Source organism: Rhinolophus sinicus, linkage group LG07 (assembly GCF_036562045.2).
Source record: "Rhinolophus sinicus isolate RSC01 linkage group LG07, ASM3656204v1, whole genome shotgun sequence".
Classification (NCBI taxonomy): Eukaryota; Metazoa; Chordata; class Mammalia; order Chiroptera; family Rhinolophidae; genus Rhinolophus; species Rhinolophus sinicus.
In genome coordinates this window covers 82342360-82369910 of record NC_133757.1, presented here as the reverse complement: position 1 = coordinate 82369910, position 27551 = coordinate 82342360, and the positions used below count along the sequence as shown (strand labels likewise).

At 46.1% G+C, this 27551-nt stretch overlaps 1 protein-coding gene across 5 annotated transcripts; it reads right to left on the bottom strand.

Annotated features, from left to right (window-relative positions):
- Positions 1-2809: 2809 nt before the first annotated feature.
- ZNF333 (zinc finger protein 333) lies at positions 2810-21502 on the bottom strand. 5 transcript variants are annotated; one of them, XM_074338102.1, is made up of 12 exons: positions 21403-21502; positions 18730-18773; positions 17595-17718; positions 17061-17156; positions 15731-15813; positions 12511-12627; positions 11314-11401; positions 7721-7800; positions 6969-7095; positions 6463-6561; positions 5643-5719; positions 2810-5162 (listed from the first exon to the last, which is right to left on the bottom strand). In XM_074338102.1, exons 2-12 carry the CDS (start codon positions 18766-18768, stop codon positions 4065-4067), a joined length of 2028 nt encoding a protein of 675 aa, XP_074194203.1. In that variant the 5' UTR covers positions 18769-18773; positions 21403-21502; the 3' UTR covers positions 2810-4064. The 5 variants fall into 5 exon arrangements, with proteins under 5 accessions (XP_074194203.1, XP_074194205.1, XP_074194208.1 ...); XM_074338104.1 differs by having other exon boundaries at positions 6463-6558; XM_074338107.1 differs by having other exon boundaries at positions 6463-6558; positions 17061-17121; positions 21403-21479.
- Between the last annotated feature and the right edge of the window lie 6049 nt (positions 21503-27551).

Sequence of the window (27551 nt, the reverse complement as noted above, 5' to 3'; positions counted from 1 at the left end):
AAAAAAAAATGTAAATTTGAAGTGGTCAGGTGGCCAAAGGACTCTGAGAGACCAAGAGGCAAAGCCATAAGCAGACTGACGTTCAACCCACCGTTCTTCCATGGTCTCTTCCTGAGGTATCCAACTGTGGGAAACACAGGACTCCAAATCCAGGGCTGCTCCCCCAGCCTGGCACTGCAGAGAGGGGCATGAAATTCCTGTGAAGAACACACTTTCTGCCTGCAGGCCTCTCACCTCGACTCCCCTCTACCATCCACTCCAGGGAACCAGCACCAGCACGCTTCATCTACTCTCATCTTTTAGATGACTTCATCTAATCTAATAACATGGATCAACTAATGGCTTTTTCTGACCTGCAAAGTTTTGTATTTTCATGGCAAAAATAAAAATAAAAAGGAATAAGCATTACCTAAAATCTTGCTTACCTTGGCTACCACCTTGTGCCTGCCTGCCTTTCCAGTATGTTCACCTTACCCTCTCGTTCATATTTCAGAAATACCCCTCTTGGGACGAGGTGTCCTTTGAAGGTCTGACAGAGGGATCAGTGTTCTAAGGTAATCTTTGATCCTCACACACACTCCTTTTGTGCTGTCCCAGAGTCTGAGCACAGCCTCAGGCCGACCCAGAAGCCTCAGAACTGCCTATTATTAAATGAATGCCAGGCACTGTGCTCTCTTCACCCTGAGTAGGTTGCTGTGGGGTGGTGAATTTCTGAGGTAGCAGAAATTCTCACTGAGGGTGAGAGGAAGCAGCCCACAGGAACCTACAGCTTAAGGGGCTGAGACCATGCATACTCCACCTGGGAGCACTTGCCCCAATATGAATTCATACAGACTTAACAAGCATATTGAAAGCTTATTGTCTTCCCAGCAGTGCTAGGCTTATAGGAAGTCACACTGAACAGGCTCCATGTGGTCTTTTATCTCATGGAACTTTATAGAAAAGAGGAATAAACAATTCTAAAAATTGTTTATTTTTAGGAAGAATCCCGCCTCTGGCTTCCGCTTTCGATGTAGAAACTTAGTATGCATTGCTGCCACCATAGCAACAGGAAAAGGCTGAGTAGTATTCCACTGTGTATGTGCAGCACATTTTCTTTATCTCTGCCATAAGATGAAATAGTGCCATTTGCGACAACATAGATGGATCTTGAGATTATGCTAAGTGCAATAAGTCAGACAGAAAAAGTCGAGAACCATATGATTTCACTGATATGTGAGATATAAAACTGAGAGCAACAAAGGAACAAGATAAAGAAACAAAAACTCAGACACAGACAACAGTAGTGGTTACCAGAGGGTAAGGGGAGAGGGGGGATATGAGGGTAAAATATATGGTGATGAAAGAACTGACTCCGTGACAATGTGATATACAGATGATGTATGACAGAATTATACACGTGAAACCTATATAATTTTACTAACCATTGACACCCCAATAAATTTTTTAAAACTAAAGAAAAACAAGGCTGAGTAATTGACAAAAGCGTGGCTTTCTTAAAAGCTCAAGTCACAGGGAACTGACTACAGCCTGAAATCTAGGGGAAGAGAGGTGGACAGAAGCACTGGCTCCCCTGTAGCACAGGATGAGGACAGCACCACCAGACAAGGGGGTAAGAGTTCTGCTAAAATTCCTGACTAGCTGCTAAAGGCCAAGTGTGGGCTGGAGTGTGGGTAGAGAACCGGAGCGTCAGACACAAGGAGAGTGCCCACCTGCTGGCAAGCTCTTCTTGGAACACCAGCAGGCGCTCCTGAGGAAGACTGGGGTGGGACGAGAGGGGGGAGAACGCCTCCCTCCTCGGCCAGATCCACAAGTTCATCAAGTACACGTTCTACCTTCCAAGTTACCACACACATTTTGTCAATGGTTTCCCTACTACGTAGTCTTTTCCCAACCTCTAGTAAGTTTCTTCACCGTTTTCAGGAGGTTTTCAGCTCCTTCACCCCCTTTCAGCTGTTGTCCAGCTGCCAAGTTCCAAAGTCAATGCCACATTTTAAGTTTTTGTTACAGCAGCTTCCTCTTTCTGATACCACACGACTTGTGTCACTTGTCTATTCCTGCATAGCCACCTCACGTGCTCATAATTAAGTGAGTCAGCAATTTGAGCTGAACTCAGCTGGGCAGTTCTGCCGGCCTCACCTACGGTCACTTGTACAACTTCAGTCACCTGGTCACTTGCTTGGGGCCAGATGGTCTAAGGTGACCTACCTCACATGTCTGGTGTTTGGTGCTTTGCTCTCAAGAGTCTAACCACAGCTAAAAGAGGGCAAACCCCAACATGTGTTTTTCAAATCTCTGCTTCGTCATGTTTGATAATGCTGCATTGGCCAAAAAAAAGTCATGTGATCAAGCTCATCTTCAAGGGGTAGAGAAATAAACCCCACCTCCTGATGGCAGCAGAAAAGTCACACTGAAAAGAGATGTCCACAGAGGGATGAGAGAAATTGTGGCAACCACCTACCACATCATTATTCACCAAAAAATGCGAATGAGAACACAAGAAACCACTTACGCGCTAATGTAGCTAAAATTCAATTGACAGTAGCAAGTGTTGTCAAGGATGTACAGCAAATGAAACCTTCATTCGTTGATGACAGAAGTATAAATTGTTTTAACCACTTTGGAAAACTGTGTGGCAATATCTACTGAAGCTAAAGATACGCCTCCCCAGGGACCCAGCAGTTCCATGCCTAGGTTTATTCCCAGGAGAAATGAGAACATGTCACAGTAAGACTTGCACCAGAACAGTCACAGCAACTTAATTCATAACAGCCAAACCTGGAAAGAACCCAAATGTCTGTAAGCAGAATAGACTTTTTAAATTCTGGTATATTCAGATGATGGACTATTACACAGCAATTTTTTAAATGGTATTACAACAAAGATACATTTCACAGACATTATATTAAGTGAAAAAAACAGACAAAAGAGTGCATACTGTGTGGTTTCATTTCTATGAGCAGGTAAAACAAATCTATGGTGATGGAAGTCAGAATACTGGCTACCTCTAGGGATGGGGCTCATTGAGTGGGGGTAGGGCCCACGGGAACCTTCCGGGAGATAAAATATTTTATATCTTGATGTGGGTGGTACAGACATACATAAAATTCATCAAGGTATGCACTAAGATTTATGAACTTTTACATATGTTTGTTATGCTCAGCAAAAAGAATTTTCAAAACACAAAAACAGAATCCTGTGAGAACAGCTAAAAACCAGTAAGAAATGCATCTTTTTCATGTAACAAGATCTCCAGAAACAAACAGTCCAGGGCTGGCGTAGACACACAAAGACACAAACTAGGAAACTAGAACGACTGTGACTTCTGGCCACTCTCATGGTCACAGGATGGCTCCTCGTGTCTGCTGGTACAAACGGCAAGAAGAGGGAATGTCTAAATGAAACCACTTCTTTCCAACATCCTCACCAGGAGTCACATCCAACAACTTCTCACACTAACCAGAACTGGGGGACATGGCCTCCCCTAACTGCCAGGACTGGGAGATGGAGGTTTTTCACAGTGTACATTACCAATCGGAACAAACCCCTAGGTTCTACTGTAAGAAAGAAGGTGCAGTTTGGGTAGGTAGCTAGCAGGATGCACCACACTAGACCTAAAAGCAAATCTCAAAAGAAAATACCTAAGATTCAACGACACAAAAACCACATACTCTGCTTGAAATTTAATTAAATTAGAAACTAGCAACAAAAAGGCACTAAAAAACACCCAGATACATGCAGGAACTTTCCAGAATGACAGAAATGTTCTGTATCTTGAGTAGGGTGTTGGTTGCATATATGTACACATCTGTCAAACTCATCCAACTCGTAAGATTTATGTATTCCACTGTAAGTAATTATACCTCTACAAAAACATAACCACATACAGTTATTTAAAAATCTAATTCCAAATAAGTCGTGTATCAAAGATTTAGTGATAATGGAAAGTAAGGCAATATTTAGAATCAAACGAACATGAAATTACATTAAAACACGTGATATAGCTAAACGAGTACTATGAGAGATGACTATAGGCCCAAATGTTTCTCTTTCCAAACTGGAAGTTAATTAGCAAGGGGCCCACCATATGAATGGGACACTGATAACGGCAGGATGCCATTCCTAATGTTCTCTGTCCTGGCATGACTTCTTTTGTGCACGGTGAGTGAAGAGCTGTGTCTGAAGGCTTTCTCACACTGATTACATTCATAGGGTTTCCCTGCACTGTGGGTTCTCACATGTACGATGAGGTGTGAAGACTGACCGAAGGCTCGCCCGCATTCCTGACACGCATAGGGCTTCTTGCCAGTGTGGGTCCTCGCGTGTTTCCTGAGGGATGAGGGTTCACTAAAGGCTCGCCCGCACTCCTGGCACGCAAAGGGCTTCTCTCCCGTGTGGGTTCGCATGTGACTCTTGAGGGTTGAGAGACGGCTCAACACCTGACCACAAGTCGTGCACTCATAAAGTTTCTCACCTGTGTGGATCCTTCTGTGCACGTTCAGGTGGGTGCTCGTCCGGAAGGGTTTCCCACACTGGTTACATTCGTATGGTTTCTCTCTGGTGTGAGTTCGCACATGCGTCTTCAGTGACGAGTGCTCCCTGAAGGCTTTCCCGCACTGACTGCACTCAAAGGGCTTCTCGCCGGTGTGAGTTCTCACATGGCTCCTCAGAGAGGACGGCTGATTAAAAGCCTTCCCACAGTCCTTACATTCATAGGGCTTCTCACCCGTGTGGTTTCTCTGGTGCAAAATCAGGTTAAAGTTCCTCGTGAAGGTTTTCCCACACTGACGACATTCAAAGGGTTTCTCTCCTGTGTGAGTTCTCATGTGGCGCCGCAGATTCGAGGAGTATTTGAAGGAATGCCTACATTCCTGACATTCAAAGCACTTCTCTGAGGTATGGGTCTTCTCGTGCCTGAGAAGGTCGGAGCTGTATCTGAAGGATTTTTCACATTTGTCACATGCATAGGTTTTATCCCCACTATGGATTTTCTCACGCACCAGTAGGTGAGTGGTCTGGAACAAGGATTTCCCACTCTCTTGGCGTGCATAGGGGGTGCCTCCAGCATGAATTTTCTCATACTGAAAAAGTTGTTTGATGCTGTTAAAAGGCTTCCCAAGTTCATCATATCTGTGGAGCTTTTCTCCAGTCGGAGGTTGCTCCTGTCAATTGAGGAAAATGTGAAGACCAAAGACTTTATTACATCCATAGACATTCACCCCCAGGGAAGTTGTGTAGAGGATCAAAACATTTCTACAGCTGAAGCCTTTCCCCTTTCCCCGTGTCTGGACAATTTCTACCCTAAGTGGATGCACTGCCACAAAGAGATCATTTTCATTACTTTCATGGGCTTCTTAGATAAAGACTTTTTGTGAATAATTTAAGGCTAAAATAAGTTCCAAATGCACCATCTATGTCACATTTATGAACACGGTTAGTGGTGGGAACTCTGTGAAGACACGTCTTGATCTACGTTTCAAGTTCTCCCTCCCTTCACAGACTCTCTCCCAGAAACTGCTTTCTCCTAGGTGAGCACCCACTGCCTTAATCTCTCTCTGGCCTCTTGTACTGCTTTTCTAACCAACAGCAATCCCATACTTTTCCTACTAGAGAGGACCAAGAATAATCCTTGTGTACCATACCCTTTTCACGCCAATGGATGGAATCTCCGCAAAAATATCTTGGTTAAGAATTAACTCTTGAGTTTGAAGTTGAGGTTCTGCAATTAAGAGGGGGGGGAAAATTAAGCATGCAGAGAAGGAAACTGCAGGATCAAGGTGACCAAGAAAGTAAGCTCGGCATATGTGGATTTTTTGTTTTAAATACTGATCTTAAATATGGGAAGAAATTGTGAAAAGGAGGAATGTATCAGCGTAAAGGACAATTTTAGGTATTTGGCTACATAAGGAGTGATGTAGTCACAGGAAAAAGGATGGAAACAGCAGATAATTTACTAAGAAAAGATTCTATGAAGATTGGGACTGATGTTGAGAGAAAGTATTAACAAGAACAGGTAAAAGAGATCAACTATATGGTGATAGAAGGAGAACTGACTCTGGGTGGTGAACACACAATGTGATAGATAGATGATATATTACAGAATTGTACACCTGAAACTTATGTAACTTTATTAACCACTGTCACCCCAATAAACTTTAATAAAAAATAAAATTTAAATAAATAGATAAAGAAGAACCTATAGTGAGGAGAAACTGGAAGAAATATACACATGGAAATGCTAAATGTGAAGAGGAGGTAGGATAAATCATTCTACAAAACCAGAGTAAAGTATTAGAGATAAACAGGAAAGGGAAAAATGAAAGAAGGTGGAACTCACTAAGGGATCTCAACCAAACAACTTTCTCCATTAAAGGCACTGAAAGTGTTGCCCTTTCTGACACTTTCCAAATCTAACATTCATCTTACCAGAGCTGGCGCTCTCCCGATCTGTGTGGTGCTCACCTAGACAGGCTCCTGGGAAGATCCCTCTCCCGGTGGCCCACAGCTCTTCTCTTTGCTCCAAATGGGAAAACGTGCTGGATTTGCATAGTTGATCTCCTGCTTGTGGGGAAAGACTCGACGGTGTGAACAGACTGCACTTGCCATGAAACCAGGGTTCATCTTCTTTAGACTTTAGGGGCACTAGGGATGGGAGTAGTGAAATAAGTATGCCTAAATTTTGATGGGCACAGCAGCGCTCTTTCACTAAGGAACCAAAGTACAACCTCCCTCACAGGGTCCCAGAGGACACTAGAACATTCCAGTCCCCAAAACCTAGGGCCTAGCTCAGGGACACATCTGAGAAGCCCAGAAGCAGCAGATAGAGCTTCATTTCTAGAAGTCACTACACTAAAAGCACCATGAAGGCAGGATTCATCTGTCTTTTCACCTGTTTCCAAACCAGCACAGTTCCAGGAACCCATACTTGCTGCGTAAGTGTATGGATGAAGCGATGAGGCCAGCCTTACCCACAGAGGCCAGGTTCCTGTAGTTCTCCAGCATCACGTCTCTGTACAGGCTTCTCTGGGCAGAGTCTAGAAACATCCATTCTTCTGGGGTGAAGAGCACAGCCACATCGGCGAAGGTGACTGGTTCCTACAATGCACACCCATTACCACTCAGCCAGGGGCCACCCCTGCCAATACACAAGATGAAGGTGGGGGGCTGGCAGGCCTGGGGAATGGACACCCTGTGCAGAGGACTTTCAGACGGGGCTCTGAGGCACCTCAGAATCTACCCCTTGGCTCAGGCCTCAGACTAGAACTCCTCTCTACCCTTCCCTCCCTGAGGGACAGCATCCAGAGGCGTGGCATCAAAGGACCTTAACTTCATGACAGGACTTAGCTATTGACAGCTAGCCAGGAAGCCCTTGCAGTTTTATTCCCCTCCAGCCCCAGGCCACAGCGGACCTGAGCAGGCAAGAGAGAAATATTTGGTAAATGACCAGTGTTTGCTCCAGTGAGATGTGAAGGATATGAGACGAGGACAGTTCACATCCTTGCTTTGTTTTCCCTCCTGACGCTCAGCACAACACAGCACTCAACAGGCCGGGGAAGGTCTGACTGCGAGGTTCGGGCCATTGCCTGCCCTGTCCCCCACCCTGCTAGAGACCCAGAGTCTGGATGCCTGGAGACCCGCCCTGTGGAGTCGAGAAGCTCCAGGCCATGGGAAGGGGACAAGGCGGCAAAGCAAGAAAGAACAGCAAGGATTTCTTACTTACCTGTACACAGGTGGTCAGCACCCCAGGATCTTCCTCTACGCTCTCCTCCTGGAGCCACACGGGGTCCTGGGCAGGCAGAGCTAGAGGAGGGGGGGGGGGGGCGGAGCTGTGAGGCCCAGTAAGCACATTCGCAGACCAAAGACTGCCCACTCTGATTGTGAGTGACCACACGTGCTCACACACATATGCACACACTCACAGGGACACACAAGGTGCCCGCACCCCCAGCCTCCTTCTTGGTCTCGTAGAAGCTCCTCTTCCATCATGCCTCTGGCTGGCAACCCCATGTCCCAGACCTTCCTCTTCTCTTCTCCCTCAGTACTCTCTGCCGCAGCTGGCAACCTGCCCCTCTGGGCGTCAATTCCCACCTCTACCAAAACCCTAGGCTGACTCACATCTGAACTCCAGACCCACACACCCAACCATCGGCTCCACTATTTCCACCTACCTATCTGACGGAACGCGAATGGAATATCCAGCATAAACACAGGTGGGGCTCCCACCAGGCAGGCAGAGAACAGAGCCTCGAGACTGAGGATGATTCTCAGGCCTTGAACTTGCACAGGTGGGTTTCTAATTTGCTTGGGACCCAGCACCCCTTTTTTCCCTCCCTTTGGGAACAGAAAGGTCTGCCCTATTCCCCTCCTACCATTGTATTCTGGAAGCAGAATCCTTGTTTCTGGTTTCACAGCTTCACAGATGGAGAAGAATTTTGTCCCCAAGATGGACCTTCCCCGAGTATCACCCACACGTGATTTAGATGACTTACATGATGAAATTTGGGACTTTCTGAGTTGATGAGATTTTGGACTTATTAATGGGCTGAAATGGGTGAAAACTTTGGGGATGCTGGAATCACCTGAATGTATTTTGCATGGGGGTAGGACATAAAGTGGTGGACGGGCAGGGAGCAGAGAGCAGACTGTCAGGGTTTGAATTGTGTTCCCCCCTCAAAAAAGAGGAAGTGCTAACTCCCAGTACTTCAGAATGTGACCTTATTTGGAAATAGGGTTTTTGCAGATGTAATTAGTTAAGATGAAGTGAGGCAGAGAAGGATTCTGGTTCCCTCCAGACCTCACCCATGCGCCTTTTCCCTTGGTTGATTTTGCTTTGTATCCTTTCCGTTACAAACCATGGCCACGCGCACAGCTGTATGCTGCCTTCTATGAGCCACCAAACGTGGGAGTGGTCTTAGGGACCCATGCCACACTGACTCCACACTCACCCCAATTCTAGGCCGCCACCATTCCATTCCTAACCACCTTCACCCACCACTCATGTCCTGCCTGAAGTCCATCTTCGCCCCAGGTGCTGCAGGGTTAGAACCACAGGTGCACGGCACCACTCACCTACATGCGCCCCTGGCTCCTGGTAGCCTAGGAGATGGGCCTGGTTCTTTTCCCACACTTCCAGGCCCTGCATGGTCTGGAGTCCACTTGCTCTCCAGTCAGCTCACACCCCTCCCCACTTCCCTCTGCTCCCTGCCCACAGCCCTCTGTCCCCTTGAGGGATTTTACAGATGCTGTTCCTAGGGCTGAGATCCGCTCTCCAAACCCTCTCCAAACAGCCCTACATCTGGCCAAGCTAAATGATACCGTAATTATGATCGAATCCAGTACTTGTTCCCCAGGAGATATGTGGCAATGTCTGCTGTCTTAGTTGATCAGCTCAGGCTGCCATCACAAAATACCACAGACTAGCGGGCAATAAAACAACAGAAACCTATTTTCTCACAGTTCTGGAGGCTGTAAGTCTAAGATCAGGATGCCAGCATGCGCCACGTCTGGTGAGAACCCTCTTTTTGGCCTGTAGATGGCAACCTTCTCACTATGGCCTCACATGACACCAACCAGGTCTACTAGGTCAGGGCTCCACCCTTATGACCTCATTTAACCCTAATCACCTCCTTAAAGGACCAATGTCCAATACAGTTGCATGGGAGGTTAGGGCTTCAACATATGAAGGGGGAGGCACAGTCCATAGCACCTGGAGACTTTTTGGTTATCAAGATTGGGGGGAAGGAGGCGGTTATAGGCCGAACTGTGTCCCTCCAAAAATTTGTATATTAAAGTCCTAACCCCAGTATTTCAGAATATAACTGCAATTGGACACAGGGTCTTTAAAGAGGTAATTAAATTAAAATGAGGTCATTATGGTGGGCCCTAATCCAATATGACTGGTGTCCTTATAAGAAAAGGAAATTTGGACAGACACGTACAGAGGGAAAACAAAGACCACAGCTGTCCACAAGCCAAGGAGAGAGGCCTGGAACAGATCACGGCCTTCAGAGGAAACCAGCCACGCCCACACCCTGAGCTCAGACTTCAGGCCCGCAAAACTGTGAGAAAACAAATGTCTGTTGTTTAAGCCACCCGGTCTGTGGTACTTTGTTATGGCAGCCCTAGCACACTAATACAGGGGAGGTGCTACCGTGTTTCCCCGAGAATAAGACCTAGCCGGAAAATCAGCTCTAATGCATCTTTTGGAGCAAAAATTAACATAAGATCCGGCATTATATTATATCCAGTCTTATAGTAAAACAAGACCGGGTCTTATATTAATTTTTGCTCCAAAAGACGCATTAGAGCTGACTGTCCGGCTAGGTCTCATTTTCAGGTAAACGGGGTCCTGGCATCCAGTGGATGGAGGCTTGAGATGCTGCTAACGAGGCCGAGGGGGACCCCACAGCAGAGAATGATGTAGCCCAAATGTCAGTAGCACTGCAGTTGAGAAACCTTGGTCTAAGCTTTGATTTCCCAGAACTCCTCTCTACCCCCAAGATAAGTCCCCATGTTACGCGTTCCCACGCTGTCTCCATTTAAACACCTGACTGCCCAGCCAGACTGGGAGCTCCACGGGGGAGGGGGGCGGTGTTTTGCCTCTGATGGTTTCCCAGTGCCCCCCACACCACAGGAGGACAGTCACAGAGCACGTCAAGAGCAGAGCGTACTCCAAGTACTTCAAGAGTACTGCAAGGCAGTGCTTGGCCCAGAGGCCTACCAACAAAACATACAAAAGAGCAACGCAAAAGGATTACTTCCTGTCAATGATATAATACAGATTCCAGATGCAAGACTGCATGATATTGTTAAGAATCAAAGTTCATTATTCTCACTAGAAGACAAGCTAAAAGGAAACAACTGCCTTGCAATTAAAGTTGTTATTTGTCCTCCAGAATTAATTATTTTCCCCTGCTTCTCAGGAAATGTGCCTTTTAACCTTCATTTTTTAAAAGCTCAGTTAAAACATGCGCCATTTATAGTCAATTCAACTGTAATCTTCAGCATTGCCATAATTGTGTAGTGAAAAATTTAATCTCTCCCAAAGAGAGGTCCGGCCTTTGCCACAGGTGAGTGGGGCCTGCTCTTTCTTCACTGAAAGATCTGAAACCAAAAAAAAAAGAAAAAAGAAAAAGAAAAATCTGAGGACTGTGAAAGTGCCTTTCCCCATGAAAACATAATGAGAGAGGCCGCTGTCTTCCCTCCTGATGGTACCAGGCAATGTCTGCAGTCAGAGGAAACCAAGGCAGGAGATGCCAGTCCCCACAGGACAGCAGTGCCCTCTGGCGGCCATTCCATCCGGCACTCACTCACCAGAATCCCCGGCCACCCACGGGTCCGGGAAGCCCAGTGCAGGCTCTGGCGTGGCCACCCTCTGAATCCTCACAGCCACCTTCAGGCCCTGGACAGAGCGACAGGGTCAGATTAGAGTCACACAGTGGTCAATGGGACCCACTCACACCTGTTCACTCAGACTGAATTTGCATAATTGGCCCTGCTTTGGGGGACCTACTGATAAAAGGCGGGGACACGCCCTGTTTACCAGCCCAGACTTACCCAATTCCTCAAGACAAGGCTAATCACTGCGACAGAACTACACCTCCAAGGTGGGATGGGGACAGGGGTCCAGGGTGGGGTAGGCCTTCCCTGAGCAGCCTCCAGCTGTGGGGGAAAGCTGGGGCAAAGCGGGCAGGGGGTGCTAGCAGGCTGAGGGGCAGAGGGGGGCTGCAGAGATGGCCCTGTGCAAATGAGGGGAGGTAGGCAGTTGTTTCTGGAAGGAAGCCCTGTCGTGGAGGAAGGATCGGAACACTCCTCTACTGGAAAGGTGTCCGACCTGACTTGTACTTCTAAGGGGCGCCTCTGGCCCCTGTGTCCAGGGTGGGCCCAGAGGAAGTAGTAGCATTCCCAGGGGTTCAGAACAAACGGTGGCTCTGGGCAGGGCAGGGGCAGTGGGGACAGGAGGAGCAGTCAGACGTAGGTATAGTTTGAAGGCAGAGCGCATAGGACTTGATGGTGGATGGGGAAGTAAATGTGGCAGGTCCCTCGGGGAAGGGACAGGCCGCTAGAGCAGGTGGGAGGAGGCCCCTTCTCCTCCAGGAGGAGCTCAAAACACACCTTACAGTGTCCGTCTCAGATACTCAGCCTGGACCCTCCTCACCCAGCCCTCGGGTCACAGGACCCACTCATTCCTGTAGGTTTCCTGGCCATGGACGAGGGGATTGGGGGGGGTGAGGGTGGCTGGATCAGAGGACGAAAGGCTGAACCATACAAGGCAGGGCCAGGGCCAGTGCCTGAGTGTCAGCCCCTGCCACCTGTCACCTTCAATGCAGAAACACTAGGGCCTGTTCAGTAGTTTCTACCAGGAGCTAAGCCTGGGCCTCCAACATGTTCCCAGTTCCCAAAAGTGGGCCCTAGATTCCTGCCTCCCCTCCAGCCTCCTCACTTACAGAAATCCCGAACCCCAGGCCTTACTGGCTGGGGTCCCCGCGGCAAACCTCCTCCCAGGCTTACTGTGTATCCAGAAGGCCAAGGCGACTCCCGGAGAGCTGACTGGTCCTCTGGAGTTGAGGGTATCCTCCTCTCTCCCGTCATGGGCCTGCCCTGCATCCTGAGGTCCAGCCCCGGCCCCTGGGAAAAGGCACGGAAGATACTGAGCAGGACACAGGTGGCACTGAGGCTGTTCTCAGCTCAGAGACCCTCAGTTTTGGGGTAGTGCCATTAGAAGACGGGGCACACAGGTCTGGCAGTTTCAGACCTGGTGACTCTTTGCTCCACTGCTAGCCACCACCAAGGGGCTCCAAGGACAGATCACAATGGACCTGGCCCCTTTCTGGTTCTGGGGGGCCCTGGCTGGAAGTTAGGCCACAGCCCTTAGAGGCACTGCAGGATGTTTGAGCACAGAAAGTTTGGGAGCCCTTGGTTCTGAATGTGAACACTGGTCTGTTTTCTTCGATTCTGAACTTGTCCCTTTGGCATCCGTCAATCACAGGGCCAAACTATTGGCTCCAGTTGTTTACATCTCCCCTGCCATCCAGAACCCATCCTCTGAACCACCTTCTTAGCCACTTCACACAAGGCAATACACGCCCGTCCTAAGTCACCCAGGCCAGGTACCACACAACCAGGGACAGCTCCTGTGCCCAAGGTCCTCCAGAATTATTCACACTCGCCAATCCTGTTTATCCTGCCCTGTGAAAACCCCAATAAAGGCTCTGACCTAGACTCTTCCCTCATCCCTTTCTGCCCCCTGACTGACCCTAACACTTGCCCTGTGTGCACCCATGTGTCATGACAAGCCTTCTCCTCTCAAGAAACTTAAGTCAAAAAAATCTTTCTGTGGCACTGCCTGTGTCGTCACTCAGTCACCTCCATAAATTAAAACCCTGTGAGTATATTTTGAGACAAATGTTTTCTTCAAAGTAATTTTGACACAGATCACTCTTCTTGAAAAAAAGGTTCTGAGGAGTTGAGCCTGTTTGTCCAGCACACACTTCCCGAACACTGCTGTGTGGACACTGTGGGTCCGGCAGAGAACAGGGCTGTGAAACCGCGGCCGCTAAGAACCAGGTGTTGTGGAGAAGAGGCGGCGTAGGAAGGCGGAGCCTGGAGACACCCATTCTCAGTCTTTGGGGCTCTTCTAAGAGCAATTCCCAGCTACCTATGTGCCTGGCCCTCCCCTGGCCTAACTGACCATGAGGGGGAGGACATAGGGCCTTGGTCTGTCCCTGGCCACCAGCACATACTCCCACATGACAGGGAGGCCTCAGAACTGCCATTGGGGGCCTCAGTGATTGGAACAAGGCTCAGTGACACCTGAAATGGCCCAGAAGAGCTAGTGAAAGGGTCAACACCATCAAACAAGTGGTAGGTCATGTGACCTCAGGCAGATCTTGGTGGCTAAGACACTAGTCTCAGGAGCTAGGCCTGGATTCAACTGCCAGCGCCAAATCCAGCTCCACCACTTTGCAGATGTGCGTCTTCAGGGATGAAATGCTCAGTTTCTCTTCCACACGTGTCTGGAAGCAGATTTCCTGTGGCCACTCAGAACATTCTGTGACCACTTGTTTCCTGGGGCTCGGATACAGGAGAGGCCCCTTCTCTCCCACACTTGGTATTCACTACTGAGCTGGAGCGGAGTTCTGTGGAAAGTGCTGGAGCCCCATACTGAGGGAAGAGCCACAGAAACTGGAGAGGGGGTCCTCTCGAGGCTCATCCTCCCTCCCTCCCTCTCACAGTCCATCTGCTGATCTAGACATGGACACAGGTGGGGCCTGGAGATGCCTTCCCCAGCACCCACCTGCTCATTCCTTCGTTCAACGAGCGTTAACTGAGGGCTGTACACTGACACACAGCGTGCTCTGTCACAGGGTTACCGCTCTGATCACATCAGATGAGGCCCCGGCAATTCAGCAGCTTCAATAACACATTTGCAGATCTCAAGCTCTTGAAAACCACATGCCCTTCCCCAAGCAGCTACTGGAAGACACCCTCTGCCTAAGCAAGTGTAAACCAAGGACCATGAGGACCTGGGGAGGAGGGACTCAGCTGCCCTGGGGTCTGTTGCAGGCCGTGCAGGGCGAGGGTTTTGGCTGCCCCGAAGCCCACACCAGGTAAGGCAGGGCTGAAGCTCCCCTGCTCAGGACGAAGGAATGGAACAGAGGTCTCTACAACGTGGGCCACACCACGCCGTCCACTGGCCCAGCATCTCTGCCGCTCTGAGGCCAACACCATCCATGACAGACGTGGAGGGGTGCAGACTGAGGGAGCCCAGAGATCTCAGTGGCTCCAGGATAAGGAGCCCCAGACCAGAGGGTGAGCCTGGGCTCTGTATGTCCCCCTATCCAAACCCTAACCCTCAAAATCCCCAAGAATGGGAAGTCAAACCTTGGAAGCTCCTGTAGTTTGGGGAGGCGGGAACTCAGGGCCAAAGCGGGGACAGAAGGGCTCTGTGTGTATCTCCTCGTGCACTGCAATGTGCGGGCTGGTGCTAAAGGCTTTCCCCCACTTTGAAAGGGGCTTCTTTCCAGTCTGGGGGTCTCAACTTGTCTCCTAAGAGGGGAGGGATCCCTGACAACTTTCCCATGTTCTTTATAATCAGAGTGGCCCTCTCTCCTATGGGTTCTCTTGATCCAGTTATGGTTACAGTTCCTCCAGAAGCCCTTCCCACCGCAGTTAAAATATTGGGGCCTTCTCTCCAGGCAGAGTTTGCTCTCCTGAGAAGGGACGAGTGAGAACGAAAAGCTCGCCAACATCCGTGACATCCATGCCGCGCCCAGGGAATGTGCCCATCAGAGGCACATCTTCAGGCTTTTCAGAGGCGCGCCTTTTTTACACAGGTCAAGTTCTTCGAGGATGTCGTAGGCTCCACCACCAGGTTTTCCCACATTCTTAACTTTCCTGGGGCGTCCCTAACAGACAGCATGTCTCTCATGATTGTTGCAGAATAAATCACATTTCACACAATCAATGTCTGAGTTGCACTGATAGAAATGCTTACTTGGGGGAACCTTCTAGAAAGTCTTGAACGACAAGCAGAGTTTACCCAAACTTATGAGTCACAGACTACGTAAACAGTCATACACACAGTTACAGTCACAGTGTCCTCTCAGACACTGGGGGGTGCCCTAGTGGAATGCCCTGGCTCAAATGGCTCCCAGGCCTTGGGTTACATTTCCAAGTCACATAATATTCCTCAAATTCTCCAATGAGGATCACCCGCCGTGAATCTTACCATTTGCAAATCATGGGACGAATTTTCCTCCAAAATATCCTGCACAGGAATAGACTCTTTGGGTTTTGGTTGAGATTCCCAATCTAAAATGAATTGGGGTGGGGGAGAAACTTCTTTCAGAAAGAAATAGTGGTATGAAATCGACACACACAAAAAATAGGCTTTTTCAAAAAATATATTGACCCTAAACTTGGAAAGGCACTGAAAGGGAAGAAGGCATCAGTGAGTAAAGTGAGACTCTAAAGAGTAGAGCTGTGTGTGGATTTTGGAAGTGACAGGAACAAGTGGAAACGAGAGGCTCTTTTTCCAAGCAAAAGATTCTATGGGGAGTGAGACTGCTGTTGCCAGAAAGAGAGTTATTAGAGAAATAAGTAAGAAGCAATTAGACAAAGAACACACACAGAAATGTTCAACTTAAAGAGGAACTGGATAAACGTGTGGGTAAGGATATGGAGAAATCGGAACCCACGTCCACCGCTGGTGGGAACATAAACTGGTGCACCTGTTTTTAGAAAGTAGTTTGGTGGTTCCTCGAAAGTTAAACATTGGGTTACCATATGCTCCAGAACTCGACTTCTAAGTGTATACCCGAGAGAACTGAAAAAGTGTCCATATGGAATTTTGTACACGAATGTTCACAACAGCACTATTCACAATCATGCAAAAGTAGAAACAACCAGACTGTCCGTCAACAGACATAAACAAAACGTGGTCCTTCCACACAGCGGAATAGTACTCAGCCTTGAAAAGAATGAAGCACTGACACACACTACAACATGAATGCACCTCAAAAACATTATGCTGAAAGATGACAGGTACCAACGGTCACATGTTATATGATCCCATTGATCTGAAATGTCCAGAACAGGCAAATCCAGAGAGACAGAAAGCAGACTGGGGGTTGCCAGGGCCTGGGGGGAGGGGAGAATGAGGAGTGACTGCTCATGAGAATGGGGTTTCATTCTGAGGTGACAGAAATGTTTTGGAGTTATGGTGGTGACGGTTGCACAATTTTGTGAATATACTAAAAGCCAATGAATTGCATACTTTAAAAGGTAGAATTTTATGGTATGTGAATAACTCAAATTTTTTCAAAACAGAGAAATTGGAACATATCTTGTTTTGAGACCAACGGTAAGTATAAGAGGACGCTAGAATGTGAAAACAGAAGAAAAGCTAAAGCAACTCACCTGAGAAACCGCACCCCAAATAGCCTTCTTTCCCCTCAGAAGAGAGCCTTTAAAATGCTGTCAGACTGACCCTTCCCAGCTAGCAGCCACTCTGATGGGGGGGTCACAAGATCCCTGCGCCTGGCGCCCCCGGTACTCACCCACACCCATGGCACGGAGAATGCCTCGTTCTGCTGCCCTCTGCTCTTCTCTTGGCCCCACCTGGGAAACAAGCCTGGGTTTGCATGGTGGAGTCCCTGCTCATGGAGAAAGACACACGTGCTGAGGGAGGGAGGACTTGCCGAGGAAAACAAACAATTCCCCACCAGCCACCCAGCTTCCACGTGGACTTCAGCTCATGACGCTGGGCCAGTACAATGGGGGCCAAGTGAGCACACCCAGTTTCTAATGAACTCAGTGAAGCTCATTCACAAGGGCCCACACCACAAACGCCCTCCTCTCTGCCCCATGGGGCTCAGGTTATCTAGGCCCTAAAGTCCAAGGCCAAAGTCAGTGAGACCCACACAGGTCCTGACTATGGATAGAATGCAGTCAGTGCAACAGATGGAGCTCCATTACGAAACCAGTGAACCGTAAACCCCACCAGGCCCACATCAGACCTTTGTGGTCATGTGACAGGCCCTGAAGCGTTTGGCATCTACGTACAAGAAGGGCTGGAGTAGTGCCAGCCTTACCCCCGGGAGCCAGCGTCCTGCAGTTGTCCAGCATCCCGTGTCTGCTCAGGTTCCTCCGAGCACCGTCCAGCAACGTCCAGTCCTGGATGAGCCTCACCGCCACATCCTCGAAGGTGACTGATTCCTATGAGGCAGACACATATACTGGCTCAGCGAGGACCACCCCACCGCTCAGCAGGACGACTGCGGAAGGGAAACCCAGCGCAAGAACATTCAGACAGGGAGCTCTCTCCAGTCCCGGGCTCAGCAAAGCCCGGGGCCACTGGTTTTTGTGAACAAAGTTTTATCGGCACACAGCCATGCCCATTTGTGTACCTGTCTCCATGACTGTTTTTGTGCTGCAAAGGCAGAATCTAGTAGTTGCCTGTCAAGCCCAAAACATTTACGGTTCTTTTAACATTTGGACAAATCCGGAAGTATAAGTTGTGGCTTTCTTTGTCACTTCACTGACCAGTGACAGCAGAGCTTGGACTTCTCAGCCTAGAGAGTTTTTCCTTATTTAAGGCATGAGAAGTTTGGGTTTGATCGCTTAATTTTCATGCCGTCCCTAGACTTCTATAAGCATGTAGTAATCTTTTATACCTGTTAAAATAGGACTTCTGTTGCCCCTGAGAAATGGAATTGTAATTTCAGGGCTCTCTAGAGCAGCACTGCCCAGTAGAGCTCTCTGGGAGGATGGGAATGTCCTACGCCTGCACTTGCCAAAAGGGCGGCCACCGCATGTGTGGCTACTGGGCACTTGAGAAATGTGGCTCAGGTGACTGAGAAACTGAATTTTTAGTTTTACTGGATTTTAATGAGTTTAAATTTAAATTCCTACAGCCACATGTGTTTAGGGTAAGTCTTACAAGAGAGAGCAGGGATGGCCCTGGAGGAGCTCTGCTGCCAGCTCTAAATGAGCCCCCCTCTTCGGTCAGACTCCGGAATTAGGCACAGGACCCCAGGGTCTCTGTGGGGACCCTCCTCCCAAGCCAGTTCCCTCCAGAGGACATGCTCCAGGTCCCCTGGGGCACGGGAGAAGATGCTCCACACTTCCCTGCCCCTTTCTTCCTCAGCTGATGGCAAGGAGACAGGGCATAGGGCTCAAAGTACATAATTATCCCCCCTCCACCATCCAGACTCCCCAGCCCCTCACCATGACCCCAGTGCCAGGGTTTAAGGTCTCAGCAGGCATCCTCTCTGCAATAAAAGAGAAACGAAGTATAAGAAGGAGTGATAGTGCAAGCAGAGCACCAAACAAGGGTTTGACCCAGATAATTCCATTTTTGTGGGCCGCCATTGTGGTGACCAAGCGAAAAACCCTCACAGGGAATGTATCTTAGTAAGCAATGTCCAGGGCCCCCGTACCACTTTTCAGGCCACGGGACCGGATCACATCTACGACCTCCTCTCACCTAAGAAAAGGATCATTATTCTTCTTATATTCCCTCAAGATACCTCCAACACCCTCTACTTTTCCTCCCCTGCCCTTATCAAGTTGTGATTTTTATATTTATTTGTTTAGGTGATTTTGCCTCTGTCTCTCCAACCATGATGTAAAAACTAAGTATAGGCCTGCGTCCACTTTTTTCAGGACCCCAAATCCTGCCATCAGCACAGCACCTGATACATTCTAAGTACTTTATATATTAGGGGTTGGCAAACTTTTTCTTTTAAAGGCCAGATAGTAACTATCTTAGGATTTATGGGGCAGATGAAGTCTATAGCAACTATTTAACTGCAGTTATAGCACAAAAACAGCCATAGAGAACACATTTTTTTAAAAAAAAGTGTTCCAATAAAACTATTTATAGAAACGAGCATTGGCTCAGAAATCCATGGGCCATCATTTGCCTACACCTGCTCTATATCAGGTAGTAGAGAATAAGTCAATCACCAAATTCTAAATTCTGCCTCCTACATGTGTCTCAAACATTGCATCTTTTCCAATTTCACAATTACCATCAAGACTCAACTACTATCACCAGAGTCCTGAACTTATCCAAGCTCCTATATAGATATGGACTCTGCATTCATTCTTGTCCATCCCAAACTCCATGCTCAATCCAGGAGCCGGTTCTGTCTAAATCACAGAGAAAATCACGTCACCACCCTATTTAAAAGTCTTGACTCAGTGGTTTCCCAGTGGCCTTAGAACAAGGTCCAAAGTTTACCATGACCTTCAGGGCCATGCCTTCCTCTCCAACCAGGCTCATCCATTCTGCACTGTTTCCTCTAGCTTTCCCTGTCTTTTTTCTGCTCCTGGAACCACCAGGCTCTGTTCTACCTGAGGGATTGTACATCTGGAACGGTCTCTCACATCTCTACTCCACAGCCCAAACCCCTGTCTAGCTACATACAACTCATCTTTTAGGTTCAAACATGGGACCCTTTTTTAAGATGTCTTTCCTGACTTCCTCCCCAAGTTCTCCTGTTCCATGTTTCCGTACTACCCTTGTCATGATTAATTTAAAATGCCTTCCCAGATAGAATAAAAACTACACAAACACAAGCACTGCATCTATTCTGGTGGCATTGTTTCACCCTGTGTGGGGCCCAGTCCATCCAAGACAACCCACAGTGAAATGTGCCAAATATCACACTCCCAAAGAACAATTCAGTATAGCTAGCCTAAGAAGGCATGTGCCTGCACGCACAGGCACACAAAACGATGTAACAGCACAAAAATAAATATAAAAATGACTTAAAGTGCCTGTTCATATAACATAATCCACAACAGATTTCAGATGTCTTTAAGAAACATTAATCCTTTCTAGAAAGGCAAGGTGTTACATGTATTTCTTTTGAAAACAAACATCTCACTCATAAAACTGAAATCTGCTGTTTAATTTTCCTCCAGAATTTTGTCCTCATTTTTCAGTACAGTGAACTTTGACCTTACTTAATAAATAAATAAATACAGACAGACAGACAGACAGACATCCCATTTATGGCCAACTCAACTCAATTTCAATTCCCAGTACTAACAAAGCTATATATGTCATCTTTTTCCTGGAGGCCCCTATGTTTTGAAGCTTTGCGGCGATTTACATGCTTGTGGTAACGCAGCCAACGTGCAAAAGCACTGAAGAGTCAGTCTTACCTTTCCTTGAGACTTGTGAGGTAACTGAGAAATAGCTTTTCTTAAGACACCCTCACCTGACAGTGAAAAAACTGATATTCACAAAATAAAAGTAACAAATTGAAAGCTGTTTTGAAAGAAAGAAAAAGAGAAATGAAAGGAAAAGGAAAACGTAACGAAAGCTAAGTAAACAGGTCCTAAGCTTAGCAACTGCAAATTGTCAGTCACCAAAAAAAAAAAAAAGTCTTGTCATCTAATTCATCCCTTGATAGAGGGTGCATTCCACTTTTTAAATTTACTTGACAAGTCATTCAAACCAATTAGCACACGTAGACTCAGACCTAACTTTTCCATGACAAAGCCCGATCGTATGAAATGCCATAGTAAACAAAACGTGAGTTGCTTATAAACAGTTATGTTGCATAAGGGCGCGAGGGTCCGGCCCTACAAATCGAGGAGGATGGGTGAGGGCTGGGGCTGGCCGGTGTCACCATTCCTGAGGTGCAGGACCTGGAGTGCACTTCGTGATTCCGATGGATGAATGGCAGTCCCGCCGGCCCGGAGCGGGGCTACCTGAGGACGAGGGAGGGCCGCAGGGGTGGGGGGCACGGCGGCGAGGCCGAGCTGTGCGCGCCCAACCCCGGAGCCAGGGCGACCGCCGGGAGAAAGCAGGTCGGCGGGGGAGGCTACTCTAGGTCGTAAGGCCCCTCTCTGCCCTCCCCGCCGTCCCCAGGGGCTGAGCCGCACCTGCAAACCGCGGGGAGACACTCCCACCGCAGCAGGCCGTGAGCACCCTGCAGGGACACCGCCCGCCGCCTCCGCCGTGCACTTCCGCTTCTGGTCTGGGGCGCCGGAAGCGGAAGTGGCCTGGGCTCTGATCGTCCAATCGCAGAGGAGCAGTCCTAGTTTCTTCCCTAGAGTCAGGCTTTGGAGTTGGTTCGAAAGGACCTGGAGAGTGGGGTTGGGAGACGGGGTCTTTGCCAGATGCTTAAGGCTGGGGGCGAAGCTTAGGTCCAAAGGGCGGGAATTAGAGCGGGTCCTGGGCTTGGGGGGGTGAGGGAGGGCGGGGCCTCGCTGGCACGTTGGGACTGCCATGTTTAACCTTCCTGCCCCCTCTCCGACCTCCACCTTTCTCCTTTGGCTTAATCCAGTCCCCTAAAAAAAACATATCCTGGGTAACATTTATTTTTAAATCTTAATAATTTTCTTTAAAAATAGGTTTGTATACAGTCACGTGCTGCATGAGGATCTGTCAGTCAACTAAGGACCTCATTTACCATGGTCCCATAAGATTATAATGGAGTAGCGGATAAAGGGGGTCAAATATGTGGTGACAGAAGGAGAACTGACTCTGGGTAGTGAGCACACTATGTGGTATATAGATGATGTATTATAGAATTGTACCCTTAAAACCTATGTAATTTTACTAACCGTTGTCACCCCAATTAATCTAATTTAAAATAAAGATTGTAATGGAACTGAAAAATTCATATCACTTGTGACATAGTAGCTGTCCTGATGTTGTAATGCAAGCCATTACTCAAATACTATTGTATTACAATTGCTTATAGTATTCAGTACAGTAACATGCTGTACAGGTTTGTAGCCTAGGAGTAATCTGCGATGCCCTGTAGCCTAGGTGTGTAGTAGGCTAGACCATCTAAGTTTGTGTAAGTGCACTCTGTGATGTCCCCTAATGACGCATTTCTCAGAATATATCGCCATCGTTAAGCAGTACTGTATCTTATTTCTTCTACAGCTTGCCTTTCTCACTAAAAATAAGATGCAAAAATCTGTTCAAAACAATAGATAGGAAATCTGACTCTTCTTTCTTAAAATTATGTATATGTCGTGTAGTATAGATAATACATACACATAGGAAAAGTTCAAATGAAGGTCTCAGTCCAACCCTAAATTTATCTCCTCAGCAACAACCACTGTAACCAGTTCCCTAATGTTTACATATCGATCACATGTATATTATTTCTTCAGATAAATATCTATAGAGTATCAGTTGATTGCTATACGCTAGGTGCTAAGGTTACAAATCTCCTTCCTGCAAAGGTGCTCCAAGTGGAGTTTGGAGGAGAGAGAGGGAGAAAGAGATGAGGTTAATCCACTCCAATAAAACTAACCCAACACATTGTTGCATATGACATATTACCAGAATATTTTTTAAAAACTGACAAGATAGGAAGAGAAATCAAGAAATTTGGCATTTGGTTGGAAGTGGGTCTTGAAGGATGAATATCAAGTCATAGGGAATGGTTAGTGCAGTGGGTAGGAAATGTTGTAAGTTGCGGGTATAGTGTCAGCAAAAACACAAAGGCATGGAGGAAATACAAGTTGTACGAATAGATAAATAGATCAAAGAAACGGAACTGCTCAAATCTTGTCTCAGGCATATAAGGACTGACAATTAAGTTTGAGAACTTGCCACAGTGTGCTTACGTTGGCAGCACTGTACAAACAGTTTGGTGAGGTTTTATAACCTTGGCAGTATATGTGTCTCACAGTTGTGCTCATGTCAACGTGTAGCGGTGTCTTGCTGAGTGGCATTCATTATCGTTATGTGTTTTTGTGTGCCATCACAAGAATGTCTAAGCTTAAATTAGAGCAATGAACATTAAATTTCTTGTTACAGCCTCTTCAATAAATGGTGCTGGGAGAATTGGATAGCCACGTGCAAAAGAATGAAACTGGACTGCTATCTGTCACCATGTACCAAAGTTAATTCAAAATGGATCAAAGACTTAAGCATAAGACCTGCACAATAAACTGCATAGAAGAAAATATAGGTACTAAACTTATGGACCTTGGGTTGAAAGAGCATTTTATGAATTTGACTCCAAAGGCAATGGAAGTAAAAGCTAAAATAAACGAATGGGACTATATGAAACTTAAAAGCTTCTGCACAGCAAAAGAAACCATCGACAAAATAAAGAGGCCACCAACTGAATGGGAGAAGATTTTTGCAAACAGTGCCTCCAATAAGGGGCTAATATCCAGAATATACAAGGAACTCATGCAACTCAACAACAAAAAAACAAACAACCCAATTGGAAAATGGGCAGACGACCTGAAGAGACATTTCTCCAAAGAGGACATACAAATGGCAAATAGACATATGAAAAAATGCTCACCATCACTAATCATCAGAGAAATGCAAATCAAAACCACAATGAGATATCACCTCACCCCAGTCAGAATGGCTATCATCAACAAGACAAATAATAACAAATGTTGGAGAGGCTGTGGAGAAAAAGGAACCCTCATACACTGTTGGTGGGAATGCAGACTGGTGCAGCCGTTATGGAAGGCAGTGTGGAGGTTCCTCAAAGAATTACGAATAGAATTGCCATATGACCCAGCAATCTCTCTCCTGGGTATCTACCCAAAAAATCTGAAAACATTTAGAGATAAAGACACGTGTGCTCCAGTGTTCATTGCAGCTTTGTTTACGGTGGCCAAGACATGGAAACAACCAAAATGTCCTTCGATAGATGAATGGATAAAGAAGTTGTGGCATATATGCACAATGGAATACTATTCGGTAAAAAAGATGATATAGGAACATTTGTGACAACATGGATGGATCTTGAGAGTGTAATGCTGAGCGAAATAAGTCAGACAGAAAAAGCAGAGAACCATGTGATTTCACTGATATGTGGTATATAAACCAAAACAACAAAAGAACAAGACAAACAAATGAGAAACAGAAACTCATAGACACAGACAATAGTTTAGTGGTTACCAGAGGGTAAGGGGGGTGGGGGGTGGGGGAGATGAAGGTAAGGGGGATCAAATATATGGTGATGGAAGGAGAACTGACTCTGGGTGATGAACACACAATGGGATGTATAGATAATGTAATACAGAATTGTACACCTGAAATCCATGTAATTTTACTAACAATTGTCACCCTAATAAATTTAATAAAATAAAATTTTAAAAAAATTATCCATACTAAAAAAAAAAAATTTCTTGTTAAACTTGGCAAGGGTGGAGTGAAATCAGGGACATGTTTATGGGGATAATGCCATGAAATAAACAGCAGTGTACAAATTGATTAAACGTTTTCCTGAGGGGAGAAAAACGCATCCTGATGAAGAGAGGTTGGGGCGGCCAGTAATGAGCAGAACTGATGAAAACATTGCAAAAATTCATCGAATTGTGCGTCAAAATCATCAGCTAACTGTGAGAAGCATAGTAGACCAAGTAAACATTGATAGAGAAACAGTTAGGAAAATCTTAACTGAAAATCTTGGCATGAGAGAGGTGTGTGCAAAAATGGTCCCGGAGCAGCTCTTGCATCACGACAATGCACCAACTCACACAGCACTGTCTGTGAGGGAGTTTTTAGCCAGTAAACAAATAACTGTATTGGAACACACTCCCTACTCACCTGATCTGGCTCCCAATGACTTATTTATTTACCCCAAGATAAAGGAAATATTGAAAGGAAGTCATTTTGATGACATTCAGGACATCAAGGGTAATGCGATGACAGCTCTGATGGCCATTCCAGAAAGAGTTCTGAAATTGCTTTGAAGGGTGGACTAGGTGCTGGCATCGGTGCATAGCTTCCCAAGGGGAGCACTTCGAAGGTGACCGTAGTGATATTCAGCAATGAGGTATGCCGCACTTTTTCTAGAGTTCGCAAACTTAATTTTCACACCTCGATGGGCATCCAGTATGTGTTAGAGGGAGTATTTCAGATCAATGGAGAAAGGAAACTGTTGGGACAATTGGCTAAAGGATTAAGTTGTTGCATCTCTATTTCACATCATTCATGAAAATAAATTCCAGATAGATTGACTCAAACATAAAAAAGAACTTTAAACTGTTAGAAGAAAAACAAGTATTCCTAACAGATTTTGCTTTATATTTTTCAAAGGTATGGTATTAGTTGCATAGCGCAATGATTAAGAGACCTTGGTTTTTGGTACTTACCACCCTGTAACTGTCACCTACCTAACTTCTCTGTGACTCAGTTGCCTAAACTGTTGAATGGGGTAATAGTGGGATTGTACTAAGGACTGGATGACATAATGCCTATATGCAAAGCACTTATCACGGTGCCTGATATGTAATAAGTGCTCAATAAATACTGGCTATTACCATAACAGTTTTTGGTGAAGTCACCTGATACCAGTATGAAATCTCCCCTCTCCCTTTTTAAATTGGGCTTTGAATTTTATTTAGTCTGTTTCTAATATTGCCATACTAGCTTCTTGTTGTTCTCGTTGTTGTCTGATAAGTCTCTTATTTTCAGCCTCTTTGCCATTTTATCTTACATGATGTTTTTTATAAACAGTACATAGCTGGATTTTGTTTTTTAACAAAGTCTGAAAGAAACTTTTTTTTTTTTTAACATTTTATTGGGAAAGGGGAACAGGACTTTATTGGGGAACACTGTGTACTTCCAGGCCTTTTTTCCAAGTCAAGTTGTTGTCCTTTCAATCTTAGTTGTGGAGGGTGCCGTTCAGCTTCAAGTTGTTGTCCTTTCAGTCTTAGTTGTGGAGGGCGCAGCTCAGCTCCAGGTCCAGTTGCCATTTTCTAGTTGCAGGGGGCGCAGCCCACCATCCCTTGCGGGAGTCGAACCGGCAACCTTGTGGTTGAGAGGACGCATTCCAACCAATTGAGCCATCTGGGAGGCAGCTCAGCTCAAGGTGCCATGTTCAATCTTAGTTGCAGGGGGCAGAGCCCACCATCCCTTGCAGGACTTGAGGAGTTGAACTGGCAACCTTGTGGTTGAGAGCCCACTGGCCCATCTGGGAATCGAACCGGCAGCCTTCGGTTAGGAGCATGGAGCTCTAACCGCCTGAGCCACCAGGCCAGCCCCTGAAAGTAACTTTTAATAGGACAATTTAATCCACTTACATTTAATGTAATTATTGATGTTTAATATATTTCTGCCCCTTATTTTACATTTATTTTCTGTTTTCTGTTTATTGTGTTTATTCGTTTTACATGGACTGAGCCAGGTCTCTTCATTCTTCTTCTCAATTTGCTCCATCTTTTCTTCAGTATGTTAATTTAAAGAAGTATAAAGTATGATCAAAATTAATTTAAGATTATTATTAGGTATTGTTTATCAATTATTTGGTACTGGGTATCAATTTATCTTTTTGCCTTTATTTTGTCATTTTATTACTAAAGTTTATCCACTTATAAAAATATTGTAAAGTATGAAAAATATTGAGAATAGGAAAATAATTTTTTATATTCTACATGTTCCAAAATTTCACTATGGTATACTCAGTAGGCTTGTTTAATATAGAAACCAGCGTCTTTCAGCTCTGGGAAATTGTTTTATGTTATTTTCTTGAATAATAGCCTCCTTTCTGTTTTTTTGTTTTTGTTTTTGCTTTTTTGTTTGTTTCTTTCTTTCTTTCTGAACCTCCTCAAACTCTTTATATTTTTGGTCTCCTTTCACACAGATTGTCAGCACTTTATATCTAATCCTTCTATTTAATTTTCATATTGGTTACCATTATTTTCATTTCTTAAAACTCTTTCTTATTCTCTGAAGGTTCCTTTTTATTGCAACTATTGTTGTTTAATCTTTTTGAAGATACAAATAAAAAGTATTTCTAAGATTTCTACTTGTTCCCAGAGATTCTTTTAGGACAGTTATGGAATCACCCTAACACTAACACTGTCACAACTGTGAATCTACTGAGGCTGTGAATTTAATTGAAGTTGTAATTCTGCTACCTGCAAGATAAAACTTTGAGGTTAGTTTTAGGTTGTTTTATCCCTGAGGCTATAAGAAATAAGGCATCATTTTAGTAAAGTGATACAAAATCCCTGATTCCCTGACAAGAGACTTGAACAAATATTTTAGGACTTTGAGCTAGTCAGTCTTTTTTTTTTAAAGCCCCACCCCATCA